The sequence below is a fragment of the Vombatus ursinus genome, unplaced genomic scaffold, assembly GCF_900497805.2.
Source record: "Vombatus ursinus unplaced genomic scaffold, bare-nosed wombat genome assembly UNPS02007284.1, whole genome shotgun sequence".
NCBI classification, from domain to species: Eukaryota; Metazoa; Chordata; class Mammalia; order Diprotodontia; family Vombatidae; genus Vombatus; species Vombatus ursinus.
In genome coordinates, this window is record NW_020947062.1 from 21,914,659 (window position 1) to 21,935,850 (window position 21,192).

Sequence of the window (21,192 nt, forward strand, 5' to 3'; positions counted from 1 at the left end):
CATCAGAAACATAAACCTAGATTTATGATTCCCAGAAGCAGTCACCACATTCTCAAAATCAGGACCCTGTTTAGACTAAGAGTAATCCTTTCTTAGGAAGACAGTAGTGGAAACAAACTCTAGGCCCAGGCTCATGGCAGGTCTAGCCATCTGACAGTGGGAATCACTTTTAATTACTAACTAGAGAGGTAGTGGACTAGTTTTCAGTTTGAACATTTAGTGGTTTAAGATACTTTTCCAAATGGCCTTGAATTGAGATCCTCAGATGTGTTTCTTGGAACTCATGTGTGGTGACTGGGGGGAGAGAGGGGTGGCTCTTGAATAAAGAACTGCAACCTGGGACTTCAGCTGTCCACAGTCCTGGCTTTTGGGGAAAAAAACAAACAAACACTAGTTTGGGATGATTCTCATTCATTCATTCATTCATTCATTCATCCGAAGGATTCTTCCTGTGCATAGGAATAAATGGCATTAAAGAAAGTCAAGATTAACACTTGTTAACTATGGGTCTACCAATTGGGTAGGAAATGTGGAGGCAATTTAATGGTTACTGTGCCTTAACACATGCACAATTGTGAACAAGGATTGGTTGTTTCCAAATGATATCATTTGAGTCTTGCAATCTGACAACATGCAAATGCTGTTTGAAAAAAAACACAACAAAACTCAAATTAAGCCAATACCAAAGAAACACTGTTTCAAGGTTGGGGAAAGGGAAGAAAAGAGGGGAGAAAGGAAAAGGGAAAGAAATACTTCATTTGGCATGGTATGGATGAGTGCACTTTTTACTATATCTATCACATTACTGCATTTTTGTATGTGTTTAAAACCATACATGCTTAAATCCTTAGAAATTCACACTTTTTTCCAGTTATATAAACTGTTCTGGTTTTGTGTTCAGAAATGCCTCATAGGAAAGCTGGTTATTTATGTAGGATCCAGTTCAACCGAGCTATAAAATACCCTGCAGCCTTGAGCTGGCTTTGTCCTAGGGAGACTGACTCTGCCTACATTTAGTGCAATTGGATTCTCTGCTGAGAATATGGAGTATAATGTGGGCAGAATCTTATATCCTAGCCTGGTAAAAGGACAGCAATTGCAAACTGAAGCCATGAGGCTCCACAGACAATTTACAGCTGGAGAGTGGAGATGTCTGTCTTTAACTGGCCAAATGTGGGTGTCATGCAGAGACAGGACACCAGAGAACAGCCATTACTCCTCACTACGGATTATACCTGAGAAAGGTTTATCTAATGTACTTAGATGATAGACTAAAGAGCAGATACCTTAAAATAAAGCTTTTTTTCTTTGTTCTTTTTTTGAGGGGTAGGAGGGAGGAAAGAAGTAGATGAAAAGAGGTGCAGGTACCTTGATTAACTGGCACATTGTGTAGAAAAAAATGAAATTCAGCGGAGACAAGTGATACACCCAAGGAAGAACAAACAGTGCACAGAAACAAAGGCAGTGGGCTGGGCATGAGCAGGTATGGCCAAGGAGATCTCAATGCCATAGCACATAACAGACCAGCCATGAATTAGTCAGCCCTTCATAAAAATGCAAATGTAGGAGGCAGAAATAAGAGAACTAAAGATGGAAAAATGTAAGGCCACCCTCTGATTACCCTAGTAAGAACCTGAATGGGCAACAATGGACTCCCCATGAAAGATATGTAGAAGAGAACAGGTCTACAAGGCAGTTTAAAACTACCACATGGGGAAATTTAGGCTAAACATGAAGAATAATTTCTTGCCAATAAGATTGTGAGGCACTGGAAAAAGTGACATAAAAATGTTGGTGTGTTTATAAAAAATAAGATGGTTTCTCATAGGTCAATCAGGACTTAAGTAAAGTCATGCCTGAAGGACACCATGGATGACTTCTCAAAGTTGTTGCCTGCACAAGGAGTCCATGGTTTTAATTTTGATTGGTTCTAAATGACATTGACCTTGTTCCTCACCACCTCATGGCCATTTGTCTTCACTCTGTATTTCTGACCTTAGATTATAGTCAACTGAGCGCTAGATTGATATTCTTTTATATTGGTCTCTAGTTGGGAGAGTGCGTGTGTGTGTGTATGCGTGTGTGTAAAAGAGAGAGAGAAAGAGAGAGAGAGAGAGAGAAAGAAAACCCCAACTAGAATGTAAGCTCCTTGAGGGGGAGGGACCATATCTTAATGCTTCAGCTGTACTCCCCATAGCATTTAGCACAGGGCTGGGTGGCAGACCATGAAATAAAACATTAGTTGAAATGAATGCTAGAACATCTGTAGACATAAATGGTGAAATGAAATGATATTTTATTAGTCTCTCTTCCTTCAATGTAGAAAATAGAGTGAGTCATTTTGAATATTCTGATCTATCCATTACAGTGACAGAAAACTGCCTCAACAAGTTTTCTGTTCATTCAGAGCCACATGGTCTTACTTAGAAACAACGACCAGGCCTATTTGGAACAGACTTTGAATTAGCTTGTTAACTGAGCTGAAGAGATGGTATCAGTGACATACAAGCATTGAAATTTGAAGCTACTATATACTATATGTAGATGTGGTTGCAATATATAGCGAAGTTTTATTTTTTCTTAATACCCTTTGGATATAAATTGCAGATTTTATGAAAGTAAGGTGAATGATCAACAAAAAAGATTTGGAAGATTTTGATAATCCTCTTCTGTACTGTTGGCTGGGTGCTAGTTTATATTAATTCTCTAAAGGGGAATTTAGGTGAAATTAGTGTTATCTTCTGACATTACTCACACAGAGCAGAACATTTTCCACCAACCCCAAAGGAAAAATCCAATCCTGTTGTCTCTGTTTTTCGATCCATTATGGGAAATAGAACTTTACTGCAGCGTTTGTTCATCTTAGTAAAGGAGTGGCTTCCTGAATGTGTGTCCATGTTGGGGAGAAGGTTAATCACTCTTACTTTTCTGAGTTTCTTATAAGTAGGCCTACTGGCATATCATGAAACATCCAATGGCCACCATGCCTTCACAATGTTGATGATGGAAGAGCTGAGGCAATTCTGTGGGTTTCAACTGGCATCTCCTTCATAGGAAGTTTTTACTTTGTTTTGTACGGACACAACAACCAAAGTTCCCTGAAGCTGCCTTGTCTGTTTTCTGAGTTGGTTCAGGGAAATTTTCAAACACAACAAATGAAATAGCCACAGTTTCAGGAAGGGAACATATGAGTCTTTCCATAATCTGGAATTTAAAAAAGTCTAGAACTACAAGAGAAAGCCGAGGAGTTGAGGGTCCTAAGGCTGCTCCGTGACCACCTGGAAGATTTGTAAGAAATGACTCATCACTTCCTAGGCTGTTCTGAAAAAGTATTAACTCTATAAAGAAAATTATTAAATTAAATTTGCTATCATTTGACAGTGATTTATGGAAATCTGTGTTGGATGCTCTCTGGAGATGAAGTATCAAGTTTTAAAAGCTCTGCAAAGGGACGCCGTCTTTTAAGCAGCAATTGCATCAGAAATGACAAAACAAAGGCATATAATTAGTTCGATATCACACATTGCCTTCATTTTCACAACAGTTTCACAATGCAATATTTATATGCATTTGTTAAAAACTTAAAGCATAATTAAAGCAATTATTTCAGGGACTGATACGGGTCAAATGCACCATCATTAACAAGAACAACTAACTTCTAGTCCCCAAAACTCATTTGCTTTTTCATGTAAGTAGCTTAGCAACCAACATAGAGAATTGTAGCAACCAAACAGCATCTTCCAGCCCAACCCTCTTGCCATGTGCAGGAAGCACCAGTTTTCATCTTCACAGATGGGAAATCATGACACATCCTTGAAAAATATGACTTGAGCAGTACAGAAGACTACTGTATAGAAACTGTACTGATGTGAGACTTCTGAAATCTTTCTTAAAACCAGAATTAGCCTGTAGGTTAAAATGGCCAAATTAAATTGCCTCAATTAAAAGGTAAACTGAATCTGAAAGTTGGACATTGTTAATGGGGTTTTGAGGTACAATGAAAATTATCTCTGTTTTATGGTTCAGAATATATGGTATCATTTGTTTGTCTAATTGTTATATTTTGTTAAATGTAAAATTCTTTGCACCTCAAGGTGTGAGAATGACGGCCTTTTTGATTTCAGGAACAACAGCACCCTTTCATAATATTAGCATCAGGGTAGAGAACAGTCATACTAACAATGAACTATGTTATATATTGTTTTGCTTTACGGAGTTATATTTAGGCAGTGGGTAAGGGAGGCATGATTTGAATCACAAAGGCAGTACAATTTAGTGAAACGAGAACTAGATGTGGAGTCAGAAATTCTTAGATTCAAAACCTGGCTCTGACATTTGCTGTCAGTGTAAGCTTAAGTCATTTAACTGCTCAGAGTATCAGAATCTTCATCTGCAAAATGGGGATAGTAATACAGGATTGTGAACAAAGTGCTTCGTGAAGTTTAATGCATCACATAAATGTGTTATTATTCATACAAATCTAACAGTGAACTCTTTATAAAAAGGTTGTATTAAGGGAGGTCTCTCTTGTTGCTTTTATGTATCTTTAGTTCCTATGTTTAATATATGTAGAAACAAGCGATAAACTTTTTTTCCCTGTGTTGACTAGCCTTTGTTTTGAAGTTGTTATTTGAAGTTGGTCTAAATACAATTCATTCTATGAAAACTCTGGGAGCAGAACTCAATAATTGTACACAACTTTAAAATGCTAGAGGAAAATTTTCTAACATCCTCTAAGTGTTGAACAAAATACTTGCTAAGAGGCTCAATAGTTAAGTTACAAAAATTCAGTCTCAGCGTTGCATTATTTATTTGTTTGTGTGAAACTGATTTCAGCAGTGTACTGAATTCCTAGAATGTAAACGTCCTTCACCAATGCAATGTAATAATTGTCCTACAACTTAAGAAGTCTTAAAAAGTTGCCTAGAGCATTGAGAAATTAAATGCCTTGTCTAGGATCCCACAGCCAAGATGTGCCAAAGGCAGAAGTTGAACCCATATCTTCATTACTTTGATAACTGGCCTTGTAGCACTACAACCTGATGCCTCTCATGGTCTACAGATTCCAAATTTGAACAGAGGAAGAGTTCTGTTGTATGGAGTACTGGCACTTAACTTTACCTGCATGTCTCCTAAAGTGTCCAAAATTCTTAATTGAAATACATATTAAAAGAACAGTGTTGTTTTAGGGACTTTCTTGCCAAGGATTAAATAGCCAAACAGAGGTATTGATTTCATTGCTGTACTCTAACAAGGCTCCTCAAATTTTCCCCCTTTCCTAAATAATACTGGATTAAATGTCTGCAAGCAGTTTAAACGGTAACAGCACAAGTTACAGGCTTGCCGTGTACTTTGTCTGGCTGCTCCTGAACACTGTTGTGCAGTTGGCATTAACTAGTTTTCCCTGTTTAAAAAATCCTTTTCTCAAAGCAAAGACATTTCTATGGAGCCTGGAAATGAAACATAAATGAGAAGAGCAAATTTAAATGACTCGTGTACAAGTCCCACCTCTTTCCATCCTAATCTTCAGCACACTTTTGAATGTATGAATAATAAATCCATTTACATGGGAGAAGAAACTCCTGTTTCTTTTATGTGCACTGAAGCCGACATACTGTACTCAGGGAAAAAAAAGGGGGGGGGGGACTGGGTTGAGTTCACTATAAGTATAAAGCACTGTACTTAAGCAAATTTGAAGACCCCCTAGTCCCTTCATCCAAGGAGCTTACAAAAGACTAGGAAGAAGATAGGCAAGCCAGAGTTGCAGTTTCTTTACAAAATATAAAAGAGTTGGGGAAAGGGAGAGTTTCTCCTTACCATTCACACATATAAAGAATTTCTATTTAGCTATTTGGGAAGCATTTTTTTCCCCTATTCATCAAGGCAGGGTGAGGAATTCTGACACAAAGCAGGAATGGGAGTTAGCTATAAGTAAGTAGCAAAGATGGGAGCAAGCAGAAGAGGCTGTAGGGACAAGCTGCCAGAGAGCAGGGAAAGGGGACTGGGGAGGAGGGTGGGGAGGGGGTGGAACACTAAGGGCGCTATGTCTTCATGTACTGAACAGGTTACCAGGTCTTGGAAATTCCATCTGGGCCAAGGAACTTAGTACAAGCTAAGGGGAGGGGGGCAGGGCCCAAATCGCAGCACTTTTCACCCCTCATTCCAATCAAGGTAATTTGTATGATGAGTCACATTAATCTGGGATCTATTGCCCAAAGAACAAGTAAAAGGATATAAAACTATACCCAATCAGTTGACTTTCTTACTTTGTGCAATTAAAACATAAAGTGAATAAAAAATGTTAAGTAAAAATTCCAAACCCCCACACGTTAAAATAACAAATTTGTGCTGTTTTTACAAAAAAAAAAGTACTAAAAACACAGATAGCATTTGCAAAACAGAAGCTGTTCTGGTTATGTTTTACAACACTAAATTAGCATAAAACTACAATAAGAAACTAAGTACAACCTGGTTTTAGGAAAAAAACAAAGGATTCAAAGGAGAAATCTCAGTGGTGTGATAAAACAGACTGAATCACTTATGATGCAAAAATAACCTCATAATTGAGAGTTAACAAATGATGCCATGCCGAAATAGAATATCTTTGTTTTTTAAAAAAGGTCAATTCAACCCTTAAATTGTACCATTTAAATTTTCAAAAAAGGAAATGATCTGAATATAATATCTAATTCTTTTTTATTCATGATATTTTTTAGGCAGTGTTATGTTTTCAAGGCTTAAAAGCTCTTGGTATCATTTTCATTTGCAATAAAAATAAATTATCTTTTACAAATTGTGGCATCTTTTGCAAAGTTGCAACACCAGAGCAACTGAAAACACATTGTACAAGATTAAAAAACAAACAATAAGGCTTTTTATAAATTGATATGTCAGTAAGTGAAAACTACCCTCGTATACATATTCTATAAGAACCAACCACCATTTAGGTCAGAAAGACCACTGTATTGGAAAATGAAAGTGATATTCTTCCAGATATGGTTAAGTGACCCACCATCTGTTCACTTGCTTTCTGCCAAAGATTCTCTTTGCTTCTGGCTAAACTCACAGTCTACCTTTTGGACAGAGTTCCACCTGTAGGAGGAAGCTTATATGATCTGCTGACCATGTTATATACATATCAGCTTCTCAATCCCTTATATGTGAAATGCCCACACTTTTCCTCATCTCCACAGCACCTCAGTTCCCTTAACATTCTTTTTCACCACTCCCACCAATATTTCCAAGTCTTCCGGCTTCCCTCAATGTTTTCCCAACAGATCTGACACCTGTAGTTCCTCTGGGGTCCAACCTCCCTTTCCTCAATCATGGTGGTGTCTTAGGCCCCCAAAGTCCCTGAAACAGGACCAGATCACAACTCCAAAAGTCCCCATCCTTCACAGTGGAGGATATTGTGTGTGTGTGTGTGTGTGTGTGTGTGTGTGCGAAAATCTTGAAGGTCTGTCCAGTAGCTCATTCAATTCTGAAAAGTGCTTGCATACCTTCTGGCCGAGGAAGAGGCTTTTGGTGGAGAGGACGGTGAATCCATCAGCAGGGGTGCCCTCTGTCGTGCTATCTGCACTGGCTGCTTTGCTGACTTCTCCCTGCTTCTTCTTGCATAAATAGAGTTGATTAGTTTAAATCTGCATATGAGGAGGTTCTCACTTAACTGAATATTTGTCTGCTGAGGCTGGCATGTAGCACTTCACTGCAAAATCAAGAGAACAATGTAAAACATCCAATCATAGGGTTTATATTTAGAGCTGAGCAGAACCTTAAGGTTTATATAGTTCAACACCCCTCATTTTGCAGAGAAAGAAATCGAGGCTAGGTATCACACAGGCAAAAAATTGGCACAGCTGGAATTAGAACCTGGATTTTGTGATTTTAAATCCAGTATTATTCCCACTATGCCCATGATATACCACCAGTGATTCTCAAAGGATGGACCAAGGACAGTGCTCCTCCCTGTCTCTGTTGGATGCCCCATGCCCTTAATCCTACTCTTTTCTTCCTCCCTCTTATCAAAATCCACTCTTAGGAAAGTATGTGATAAATTCATTCACATAGAGGTGTAACTGACTGATAACTTAGAGGATACCTCTCCTTGGTATTTGCATTTTCACAAATCTTGAGCTAGACAAACGAATCTGGTGAAATTTCAGGCTTAGTAAAAGTTGGGTGTGTACCCACAGGTTTTCCTGGCAACCCAGAAATAATCTGGTTTGCCTTATTTTATGGCAACATCTATACTTCTGTTTGGGGCCAAAATCAACGATTTGCCTATGATCTCCCTCATCGGTGTCTCACCTGAAGCAGTGCTCCTGTTCCACGAATTCTAGTTGGGATGTTTTAATAGTGCTCAGCAAAAACAGGTAAAGCAGGGTGATGTGGGGTCTTTTGTCCCAAAAGAATGGTCCCTGGACCTCTAAATGTCTGACAGTCAACAATCTAGGTAAGAATGAATCACTCCATAGGTTATTCGTCTGCTCCTTTAAGGGCTCCACTGGGACACAGTTCCCCTTAAGAGGACTAGTTCATGAGGGGTTTGAGAACAGCATCCAAGATGGTTGCCTTTAATATGTACAAAGTGGATGTCATGTGTCTCATGTGAATTTTAATGAAACAGAAATGGCTTCTTGGGTTATTTTTTGCTTCTTTTATACTCTGCTTAGCATTTAGCTGGGAGTTGAATGAACAGGCTGGTGGCATTTGAGTCCAGAATGGATGGCAGTGAATATTATTATCAGAAAATATGACTGTAGAACTTAAGGCTAGAAGGGAACTCAGAGATAATCTAGTCTAATCCCCTGAGAAAACTGAGGCCTAGTGGTTAAATACTTAGGCTCCTAGAACTTAGTGCTGGAAAGGATTTCAAAGATCAACTTTGCCCAATGTCACACAGGTAGTAGAGTCAGGATTTAAACCCATGTCTCCAAACTCCAAATCAATTTTTCTGTCTACTATGCAAAAAAGGGGATAACACCGTAGATTCTAAAAGGGTCAGCTCCTTCCTTCACAGGCCTGGCAATCACCTAAAAGAGTGAGACAGTGATGCAGTGGTAAGGAAATTTTGACCTTGGAGTCAAAGGAACTAAGTCTGAATCCAAACCCTGCTACTCATTCCTTGAACACTTAAAGCTCTCTGGGCTTCAGAATAAAGAGATTGGACTAGGCCAGCTCTAAGGTCCGTTAGAGCCCTGGGCCTGGAGTTCAAAATCTGGCTTCAGTGTGCCTTGGTTTCTTCAACTGTAAAATGTGGGTAATAATAGCACCTACCTTACCAGGATTATTGTGAGTATTAAATGACTAAATAATTAAATTAAACTTAAATATTTGTACAGCCTTAGCACACAGTAGGTGTTTAATAAATATTTCTTTCCCTATTTTCTTCCTTTTTTCCTTCCAACTCTAGTTCTATGATCCTATAAAGAAATCTAAGCGATTTTGAAACTCATTCCAGATTTTGTTTCAACTTTCCAAATGTTTAGCTGACCTATGGTTAGATTTGCATGCTTAAGGAGCAACAGTATCCCTCTTCTTGATTCCCTCTGTTGGATGGCACAACCCCAGTTGTCACTCACGTGGGAAGAGTCTGACTCCTGTGTAAAAAACTTCACCGAAGGGGCAGCAAAAGTACTGAAAGAGCAGCAGCTTTTCCAAATAGCCATTTCACTTTCATGTCATCCTCACCTAAACATGCATCCTTAAATTTATGGCTAGAATATTTACACTTCCCAAAAAGAGTGACTATACCAAGATCACCCAGGGTCTTGACCAGTCTAAGATAAGAGAGAACTGGTACAAATGTCTGATTTTTTTTATACTGGGTAAAGGGAAAGATTCTGAATGAAAATTATCTTTACCCTAATTTCTGGCTAAAAAACCTTTTCACATTAGTAGATTATCAATTCCTCATGAATAATCTAAATGTTATTTGTCCTTAAGTTTATCCTTATTTATCTGTAATTTCCTTTCCTTAACTTTATATGCATATAAAGTTTATATATACAATTTATGTCCCCATATAGATATGGATTAGATCTGTGATTTCATTGAGATAAATAATTCCTGGATAAGAGAACTCCTTTCAATGCAGGTGGCACCATCCCTGCAACTTAAAATACTAGAGAATTGCCCTAGACTACTATTGAAGTTAAATGACTTACTGGTTGGTCAGTCACCCAGGTTTCAGAGGCAGATTTTGAACACAGACCTTCCCAGTTCTTCCCAGATCTACTTGTGTTCTCATACACACACACACATGCACACACATACAATGATGCTTAAATTCAAAGACAATTATAAAAATGAAGTGCTTGAAACTAACCAGATTAAAATGCATTACCCATGTACAGATGAAAAATTTCAGTATCTGCTTATAAGAGTCCATTATAACAGGTTCAGCTGTTAAGACTTGGAAGGAGTTTAAAAAAAATTTAAATGACATGGAATTGAAAAAGAATATGGTGCGTTGGTACTCGAGGTTTGACACTTGATAAGGAGCAATGCCCTTTCTCTTCAAATGTCTGGGAATGTTAGGAGGCATTCCAAGTATCCTTTGACAAGGTATTTTAGGAACAGGAAGAGTGGAGAAGCAGAGCTTTCCACTGATTTCTGGGAGCTGACACCACAATTCACATTAAACAAATGTTTGGAAAATTAGCTGTTCACAGGTCCAATTTCAATTCCCCTCAGGGTTTAACGTTAGCCAAATACTGGTACAGTAAGCAGACAATGTGCTTTATTGTGTGGAAGAAAAACAGACCACCATTACAGACTTCCTGCTTTTGTAATCAAGGAAAAAGTGGAGTTTTGGAGTGATCATTCGTGTGTGGTTATTAGAAATTCTGAGCTCTAAATATAGCTCCACCAAGAAATGTTCCCCACCACCTTCCTTTCTCCTCTATCCTAGTCCAAAAAGAAAACATGCCTGGATTTGGAAGGTCTGGAAGTTTAGAGAGGCAGTGGGAAAAAATAAATAAATTTTTTAAAACACCTGGAGGTCAAGGGAGAGGGACTGGGAATGACCAAGGGCTGGATTCTGAAAACACAACAAAGAGCCAGAGACTTTGTTTAGCAACTCAGGCAGGCTTTCTCCAGGATTCAGGAATTTAAGAGAGTCCATTCTGGACTAAACATGCAGCAGTGAAGCTATGAATACAAAAAATGAAATTGTTCTGTAGAGCGACTCAGACCAGTCGCTCAACCACAGCCCCTATGCTGATGGGATGCTGTTCAGTGGGTGGCCAGAGCTGGCAAATCTCTTAGACAAAGAGTGGATCTGTATTCTTCTCATAAGCTTCAGAATGGATCCACCTAACTTTAAAAAAAAAAAATCATCTCAACCGCACATATGAGAAGAGAAGAAGAAACCGTTCAATCTTGCTAATTTTATACTTTGCAAGAACAAGTATGGAACGTTCCAAGGAATCCCTGAGTAGCCCTGAACCACCTACGGGACTTCTGAGGGAAGTGGAATTCAAGTCTGGAAATAACTTCTAGTGAGTTATTCAATATTGCGTTTCCCTTTCAAAAGGCTTGGGGCAATTCTCAGGTGGTCTGGGAAAGGTTTTTTGAACTGTTGTTTTATGGGAAGTACCTCATTGCCCTGAAAGAAATTAGCTTTGCATGGAAGAAATTTCTCCAAGTTTATTTTGACTCCACTCAAAGAGACATTAACAAACTCTAAGGGAAACAGACTCTATGGCAGACAAAAGAGAGGCAAGCTGGTGCAGTGGTTAGTGAGCCAGTCTTAAGAATTGGAAAGGGGCTGGTTCAAGTTCTGCCTCTGGCATATATGGAACAGACTGGAAAAGCACTTGTTAAGGGCTTACTAGGGGCTAAGCACTAGCAATACAAACAGACACCTGGTCTCAAGGAGTTCACATTCTAGCTGAGAGAGACAACAAATAAAGGGGAGTTCATTTTCGTGTTAAGTACATGGAAGATAGAAAAGTCAGTAAGTAATCGGGCAGGAGAAGTAGCAGGGCAGATGGCAAGGCCCCAAGGACCTTGGAGAATAATGTCAGGGCAGATGGTCCCCTACCAAGATAATGGGTGCAAGGGTTAGAATGGAGTGGGGCTCTGGCATACCTCCAGCAGAGGAGGTGAGATACACACACACACACACACACACACACACACACACACACACACACACAAGCTGTTTGTGGTTCAAGTCACTTAACCTCTCAGTGTCCTCAGCAACTCTCTAAAACTCTAAGTTAAAGATGAATGTCTTCTTTCAACAGGGAACCAACTCCACCTCAACAGCCCCCACTCCAAAACCAGTAACAACACCACCACAAAACAGGCAGCTTGAGGTAGTTGATTGCAAGCTGGCCTCAGAGTTACCAAAAAATCAGTTCAAGTCCTGCTGTTAACACACTCCCACTGGGCAAGTTATTTAATAAACTCCCAAGGCTGCACTCTCCTCATTTTGTAAAATGAGGAGGGTTGGAGCAGCTGACCTTTAAGGACCCTTTCCTGCCCCAGTTCTGTGACCCTATGGTTGAATAGGGAGACACAGACCAAAGATTTTGTCACACCCCAGGTAAAACCAGGCTGTGCTTATCAGAGACATCCAGGAGGTGGTACACTTTTTTCTAAGAAAAAGTCTTTAATTGGTATGCTGTAGGAATGGATGGAAGCTCATTTAACTTGATCATTCCCCTTCTATTATTGTCCAGGCTTCCAAAGGACCCCATTCTAGACGGAATTAGAAAGACCTTCCTTATTGGTAGAAACTACAATAGGTTGCCAATTATCGTCCTAGGAAGCAGAAGCAGCCCTTCTAATTCTTTCATTCACCTTCTGTGATTCTAAGATCCCCTCCAGCTCTGATGTTCTGAGTTTGTATGAAGAACCATGTATGCTCTCCATGAAATGTAAATTAAGATTTGTCCATTTAGGGAACTCTGAAATAGCATTACTTTTATATTTTTAAATACTTTCTAGTAGTATAAGGAAAGATATTGTAGTAAATAGAGAGCTGGTCAGTAAGTTAGGAATTCAATGTTCAAATCCCATCTTTGACACATAATTGGCTGAGTACAAGCCATTTGCTCTCAGTGTCCTAGGCAATTTTCCAAGACTATAAATTGCAAGAGGTCCCAAGCTGAATCAAAAAAAGCTTTTCTCCCCTCCGAGTTCCTGTACCAACGAAGTCCCAGATCCAGGTCCTATGCTCCACTAGTTATATTCATCTACTTGGAGACAATGTGGTACATGAGGCAAGAGGACCGAGTTTTGGGCCCAGGTTCTTCTACTTACTGTATAACCATGGGTAAGTCATTTAACTTTTCTGGGCCTCAGCTCCACATCTGTAAAATGAGGGGGTGGGTGGGACAAAATGGCCTGCAAGATCCTCTTCAGCTCTAAATCTATGAAGGATGAATGATGATCCTATGAACACAGTTCTCTCCTGTCACATAGAGAGAAGGTAAAGGAAGCAGAATACAGCATGCACTGTCAAATTGCTCTGTGGTAAGTTTTGCTTAGTTGCTTCCTTATTAGAAGGACTATTAAAAAAAAAAAAGACATCAATAAAGCACTTTTTAGAAAGAATGTGTTACCAAGGAGTTGGGAGAACAGATTTTTCAAAACATAATAGCCAGCAGGATGTCCTGGGCTGTTTTCATTGGCCAAAGAGGAGATAGGAGACTACAATGAATGCCTCTTAAGTGCTCCTTCAGCTCAAGTGTTGTGGTGCCCATCTTATTTAAAAATGCATCTGATGAGGCAAAGGGAAAAGTTTCACCTTTACTCATGAGGCCTCTTGATTTAAAATGGAAGTCACAGATCTGTAGAAAACAAGACAAATATGCTTATAGTCCATTTTCAGCTGCTCCTCTCCGGGCAGGTCAAAAACAAGCATATCATCATGTTTCATGAGGAGACAGCTTGATCTACTTCCCCACAGAAAATACAATTCTACAAGTAGTCTGATAACCAAAATTCAGATCTGTAGAAACTTTTTCATGCTCACCTACTCTCCCACTAAGAGAAAGACAAATCATTTCAATTTGCTTGTTTTATTCCATAAATTAAAAATAAAATTAAAAAAGAGTAAATGTAATCAGTATTTTAGAAGATAGAGCAGAACAGTTTGCTCATAAGAGCAAAGAATCACCCACCTACCCCACCCCCCAGTAACCATTAGGCTCCTATCCCATTCTCTGAGCAGGAATACATGGCACTAAATGTCTGGGCAGCACTTGTGTTTTTCTCATTGACGCTGGAGTAATAACATTCCAATGAAGAAAACATCTGGGACATTTGGGAATGCTCCCATTCACTGGGAGATATAAAGTCACTGCAATGAGTAGTGACAACTGGGGAAAAGTTATTTTTCAAGGGGCCAACATATACCTTTGAAAGTAAATTTTCCCCCTTGAGTAATCAACCAGCATGCTCTCTTATATGTTGGACATTTAATTTTTGAGGAATGTAGATCGCTTGAAGGAAAATTCATGAACAGCCACAGCCATAGGCAGAAGTATATATGGGGGCATAAGAACTGCTCCACTTAGTTGCCTCATAGGCTACCTGACCCATTATTTTGTACCCAACATGACACCAAGGGACAAGATATAAAGGGGTTAGCTATCCTACATGACACACCCCATGAAGGTTAGATAGATGATGGGCTTTTTAGGAGACACAAATAGTTTTGTTGGTCACAAATATGTCCAACTCCTTAAATCCATTTTTACTTCCTGCCTCTGGTAACAGCTGTTGGTGGTAACAATTTCCGTAAGTAATTAGTCATTGTACAAAGCAGGACTTAAATTTACTTCATCCAAAGTTCAAAAGAGACACCCTCATCCTGGAGGATATACACAGCGTTTAAGTGGCACTTTGTTGTTGCTTCCCCAGTGCCTTGCACACAGAAAGGGCCTAATAAATGCATACTTGCTTGAATGAGGTTATAAGCCTCAGGTCTCCCCTGGTGGTATGGCAAAGCAGCATACCTTAGATTTCCTGGGTCCTTTCTTGCCCCCTGCTTTCTTTGACACAGGTTTCTTCTGCGATGGAGATTTGGCCTTTTTGGCTGGAGGAGGAGTAATGATGGCTTCCAGTTTGCCTTTGGATCCTCTCTTCTTTGCTAGCAATTCTGGGTGGATATTTGGTAAAACACCCCCACTGGCGATGGTGACTCCCTTTAATAGCTGCCGGCAAATCAGAGTGGCACATTATAAATCAATGTTCCCAGGCCTGCAGAATGACAACTTTTTCATACTGAAGCTGATCACCTAGAACCAAAGACGGTCAGAACGGCAGGGACCTCAAGGATCGTCTGAAACCGTTGCCCAGAAAAAGGAAAGACCCCATGACTGAGCTGGGACAAGAAGACAAGTTTTTGAATTAAAAAAAAAAAAGGGTTCTTTCCCCAATGGACCACTCCATCAGGAAAGCTACATCATGTATTCCTACATGGATAGGAGGTTGTACTTCACGATCTCTTACATTCCTTCCAATTCTGAGATTCTAAGGACTAAATGAAAGTAAGTACTGAAAATGAGTGATTTTTTTTCATCTACTTTAGTGTCTCTGCATTTACATAGTACTTTTCCTCCCTCAAACTGCATATACTTTATTTCATTCCACCATCAGAAGAATGCTGGTAAATGTTTAACAACCAGCTCTCAAAAAAATTGTATACATGACACATTTTTAAGATTAATCTGCATTATTAACACTTTTCCCATTACTTTCTTAAGTTTAGACAAAAAACAAAACAATAGTCAAGCCCTGATTTTGTAGCACTGGCCAATTTTTGAGGTACAAATTGCTCACACTGAAAACTTAACAATGGGCTCTTGTGAGCAGGTGTGAGCTACCTGCAACCCAGCAATGCTCCAGAGCCTCCCCCCTTCCCTTCTGTATAGTCAAAAGAAAAGACCTATCTAAAATTAGTATGACACATGAATTGCCTGGTATAGCATAAAACTTTTGTCTTATGTCTCACTAGGAAAAATGATCATTCATTCTGTGAATTTCTTCCTTCAGAATCCTATGCTTGAATCCTACTTTAATATCTGATTGTGGAATGGTGGTGATGTGGAGTTCTCCAAGACTATGCCAGAGGATTTGAGTGAGAGCCACCTGATAAACCGTATACACCTGGTGCCTAACGACCAGACCAGTGAAGTCCAGAGAGGCTTATTATTAGTAAGGTAACCACAGCGGAAGTATAAACTCCTGGCCCCTTCCAAGTGCACAGAACCAGATTAAAATATAATTGGCAAATTTTTAAAAAATTAAAATAAAACATAGATAATGTTAATTTGTGGTTTTGTAAGTCAAAATATAGCCCACACCACTCAGACTACAGGTAGTAAGTTTTTGAACCAGAACATCTCTTAAACACAATCTACTAAAACTGTGGGTTCAATAACTGAAAATTAGCCCTGGTCTGGAGGCCATGAAGTTGCAGGTAAATGAAAGAGAAATCAAAGCAGTGACCCTTGATGCTGATCCCATCCTTCAGAACTTGCAGACTGGAAGAGCTTGCGAGGAGGGAGAGGATGATAAAAAAATTGGACTATTTGCTGGAATGTTTGACTGAATGAAAGAACTTCCTTAAAAGTGGTTAACTACCCAAAATCTACCTGAGGTACACCCAGGTTTGTGTTCCTACCTGGTTTAATTCCTCATCATTGGCTACAGCCAGAAGGATGTGTCGAGGAGTGACTCTTCCCTTCTTGTTGTCTCTTGCTGCATTCCCAGCCAATTCCAGAATTTCTGCTGTGGATGGGGAGAGGCAGAAGAATATGGCTCTTGGTTAGTGTCACAGAAGGGGGAAATCTCCCTCTGTGACATCTACCGTAAATTCCTCTGTTAGGCACTGCAGCTTGGCCACCTCACGAAACTTTACATTCCTGAACAAACGTCTCATTCTTTCTTGACTTTAACAACTATCATTCAACATGGTAACATAAGAAAATTATCTTCTATCTATCTGCTATGAAGCAATACTCTGTATATGGCTTCTTCATAGAATGGTGGTCCCTGCAGGTACCAGTTTCTTTCCCTTTCTGAGCCCCAATTTTCTTGTGAAATGAAGAAAGGCCTTAGATTACATAAGGTTGAGGATTGCTTCCTGCTCTGACAGAGGCAGTACAATGTAGTGGAAAGAGAACAGGCTCATTTACAATCAGAAGACATGGGGGTTCACATCCTCATTTTATGACCTTGGTTAAATCACTTAATCTACCAATGCCTCAATTTTCTCTTCTGTTCAGGGGGGATTATGATATTTATATCTCATATTAATATAAAGACCAAATAAGATGTATACATAAAACACTTTATAAACTGTAAAGCACCATAAGTAAATGTCAGCTAATATGGATGGATGGAGACCTAGAACTAAAACAGCACCATGGCATATAACATACCACATAGCCTGGAGGATGTGAGTTTGAATTCTGTTAGTTGTTAGACCAAAAGCTAGTCACTTAACCTTTCTCAGCCTCAGTTTCCTCATGCCCCTCATGCCTACAAGTAGGGCTTGTAGTACCTAAATCACAAAGATTTAATGAGGCTACAAGATAATCTATGTAGTATTATGTCTCAGCTCTAGCCCTTACAAACTGGGTGACTCCATGCAAAGTACTTCAATTTCAGCTTCCTTGTCTGTAAAATAGAAGTAGTGAAACATGCACTACCCACCTACAACACATGAGGAAAGTACTTCGTAGACCCAAATGTGTGACCAAATTGAGTTATTAGCAGGTGTTATTGTTCTGGGATTCTACATCTACTAAAATCAGTAACAACTTTCTTGAAGGCCAAAATTACTAATTTCTTCTCACTTCAAAGGATACACTTGTTAATGAGGCCAGTCACCAATCTGAATACTATGGCACAAAGGTCATATAACCTACACCAATGAGACCTACAAAGCTTCAGGATGGCTTCATAAGAAAGACCTATACATAGGGTACAATGACCCTATGTATATCAATATCATCATCATCATCATTAAAATTTACTGTGTACAGTGCATCAAGATTTGCAAAGCACTGCACATATATTACCTCATTTACTACTCACAACAACCCTGTGAGGTAAGAACTACAAGTATTATTGTTCCCATTTTACAGATGAAAAAACTGAAGCTGAGAGAGATGAAGTAACTTGTTTGGGGGTTACCCAACTATTCTGAGGCAGGGAATCACATATGATTCTGAAAGACCCTTCTCTTGCTCGCTTTCTGTATTTCAATTAGTGAGCATGAATAGAGTAAAGATGTCTAAGAAAATCACACTCAGAAGTTTTGATACATCCTTAAACCCCTAAAACTTGCATGATTTCCTTATCTTGTCTTGAATATAAGCGATTTTAAAACTTGGGAATTTTTGTGTCTATTCAGACTCCTTGTTCACATTAACTGACATTTGTCTGCAAACTAAAGCACTGGGTTTCCATGGCAAATGTTCAACTGCTACAACTGAAAACAAAACAAAACAAAACAAAACAAAACAAAAAACCCAAAACATTCTGGCATAAGCCACTGAGGCAATATAGATGTCGTATATTTTGTTGCACCAAATGTGGACAAGGAATGAATCAACCAATCCATAAACATTTATTAAGTGCTACCTAGTTCTAAGCACTTTACAGATTTTATCTAATTTGAAGGGATAAGATGTACCCCCAGTAAGAGATTTCTTCTTTCAGCCTCAATAGAATAGGCCATTAGAGTTGGAAAGCACCTTAGAGATCATCTTGTTCAATCCCCATATTTCACAACATATGAGGTACTTGAGTCTTCAAGGGTAAAATGACTTGGTCACACAATAACTGAGACTTGAAAACCAAAGCTCTTCTCAAGAATGTGATTACCAACTACTCACTCACCTTTCTAAGTATTATGCTTCAACCAAATTGCTTTCCTCCCTGATCCCTGAACACATCTGGTACTTTCACTCTGGACTCAAGTTGTTCTCCACCAGAAATGCCTTTCCTCTCCTCTGCACTTACCAAAACAAGCCATTGTTCACGATTTGATTTACATAGAGCCTATTTCCTGTTTTCTGTCTAGCCCATGGTGATCCTTACCACTTCCAAGCTCTTCTAGTACTTACTTTCTAGGTTACTTTTTTGGATTGTAATTATTGTCCTGTCTTATTTGTGAGATCATGTTGTCATTTTAAGTTTTTGCTTGTGTTTCATGTCCCTAACTAGTTTATAAGCTGCCTGAAGGCAAGGGCTTTAATATTTATAATTACCTGTCTTGCTCACCTCTCAGTGGATCACAGCATAACTGATGCCTTGTACACAGTTAAGTACTCAATAATAATCTGTTAATTCAAATTAATTCAACAAATATTTACTCAGCTTCTACTTAGTAGGTACAAGCCAGTATGATGCATACTAGAGATAAATATAGGAAAAATGATAACTTCTGCTTTCAAATAACGTATATTCCACTAGAAAATATAACATGTACACAGACAAGTAAAAATAAGGTAATATGAGCAGCAAGAGAGCATTTACAAAGCCATTAACTGATCATAATTTATAAAGCCATTAATTGATCACCAACAACATCACTGACTTAAGACACAGAAGGGAGTTCAGAGGCCATCTAGTTCAATCCACTCCTTTTATCACTGAAGAAACCAAGGACCAGAGAGGTTAAGTTGTGACTTAATGCGCAAACACAGGCTCTGCGTGTACAATATGGAATTTACTATTGTGCTCAGCCTTTTGGCCCAAGTTTTCACACATAAATCATTGCAAATAATAGCTATAATTGAAATAAACATTACAAGCATATTATTACTATAATGATTATTTATTAAATAGGTATCCACTGTTTTATAAATATCTGTTACTGCTTTTGAGAAGTCACATTAGTTACACTGATTGACCTTTTTCTGTGTTCCTGATTTAAGACCTGTCTTTAGAGAAATAGAGAAGCCTCTATTTATAAGGTAATTGAACCAACTTTATGAGTCCTAGCAAAACGCTTTTTGAAAAGATTCTCAGTTATTTCAAGGTCAGTCACTAAGTTTATAATGGTTTCTGGTTGGAAAAGATTAACTGTGTTCACTGGACTAAATAAAAACTGCATACAATTCTCAGTTCTTTAGCTCAAAAGACTGATAGACAGCAAAGAAGAGAGGAGTGAGAATTAAGAAAGAGAAGACAGGAAAAGAGAGAGGATATCGAAAAGACCTCAGTGGAAACTAAATACATTAGGGATTAGAGGATCTTCCCCTCCACCACTGAAATCATCTTTCTACTTGTATTCTAATTTATAAAAGCCACCAGCACATGTTCCAGATATTTGTGGCGTTAGGAATAGATGCCAATTTCCTTCCTTCTGCAGAGCCATAACTAGGAATCTTTCTTCTTCTTCTTTGGAGGCAATCAGCGGTAAATGACTTGCTCCAGGTCACACAGCTAGTGTCTGAAGTCATATTTCAACTCAGGCCCTCCTGACTCCAGGGCTGGTGGCTCTATCCATTACACTACCAAGCAGCCCCTAATTAGGTTATCTTTCTAAATGACTAGAAACATATTCTTTACTTTTGTCATTTGGAGGGAGAGAGTAGCAATAAAGGTGAAAACAAAATTGAAAAGTGAATTCCTATCAACTAGGAAAGTACCTGTGGTTTATTAATTAAATAGGGTTCTACTGGGCCCTAAGAAACAAAAAATATGAAGAATTCAGAGAAATGTGGGAAGAATTTTACAAACTGACACAGAGCAAAGAGAACCAGGAGATCAGTATGACTATACAATAATGTAAATGATGTACAACAGGTAACTGAACTCAGATTAAATACAAAGACCAATCTTGACATCAGAAGCCAGACAATGAAAGACAACTTTTGTCCTTTCAACAACAAAGTGGGAAATGTGGGTGGAGAATGTTGCATATACTATGAAACAGGATGACTGTGTTATCTTGGTTTTGTTGAACTATTTCTTAGTTATGAGGGATGGATCTATTGCATGGGTATGTTTGTGGGGGAGGACTAAAACTAGGAAACTCTAACTTGAAAAATAAGTGTACTAATAAAACTTTTTTGAAAAAAAAATAACAATTTATCTGCAACAGACTACACTTAATCATGTCATGCCTTATGAATATTATACTACTATATTTTCATGCATTTATATCTTCTCTCTCTTACTACATTGCAAACTTCTTAGAGGCAGGACCTTTGTATG

The 21,192-nt window shown here is 38.8% G+C and overlaps 1 protein-coding gene across 6 annotated transcripts in view; it reads right to left on the bottom strand.

Moving 5' to 3' along the window:
- Positions 1–21,192, bottom strand: part of LOC114033654 (core histone macro-H2A.1) — a 101,637-nt gene that overhangs the window by 26,202 nt on the left and 54,243 nt on the right. For 3 of the 6 annotated variants that reach the window (XM_027849297.1, XM_027849294.1, XM_027849293.1), the window contains 3 exons: positions 16,643–16,749; positions 14,973–15,170; positions 7,500–7,610 (listed from right to left, as the gene is read on the bottom strand). In XM_027849297.1, the coding sequence (XP_027705098.1) occupies positions 7,500–7,610; positions 14,973–15,170; positions 16,643–16,749 (416 nt within the window). The remainder of the gene's footprint in view (positions 1–7,499; positions 7,611–14,972; positions 15,171–16,642; positions 16,750–21,192) is intronic. The other 3 variants (XM_027849298.1, XM_027849295.1, XM_027849296.1) reach the window with 2 other exon arrangements.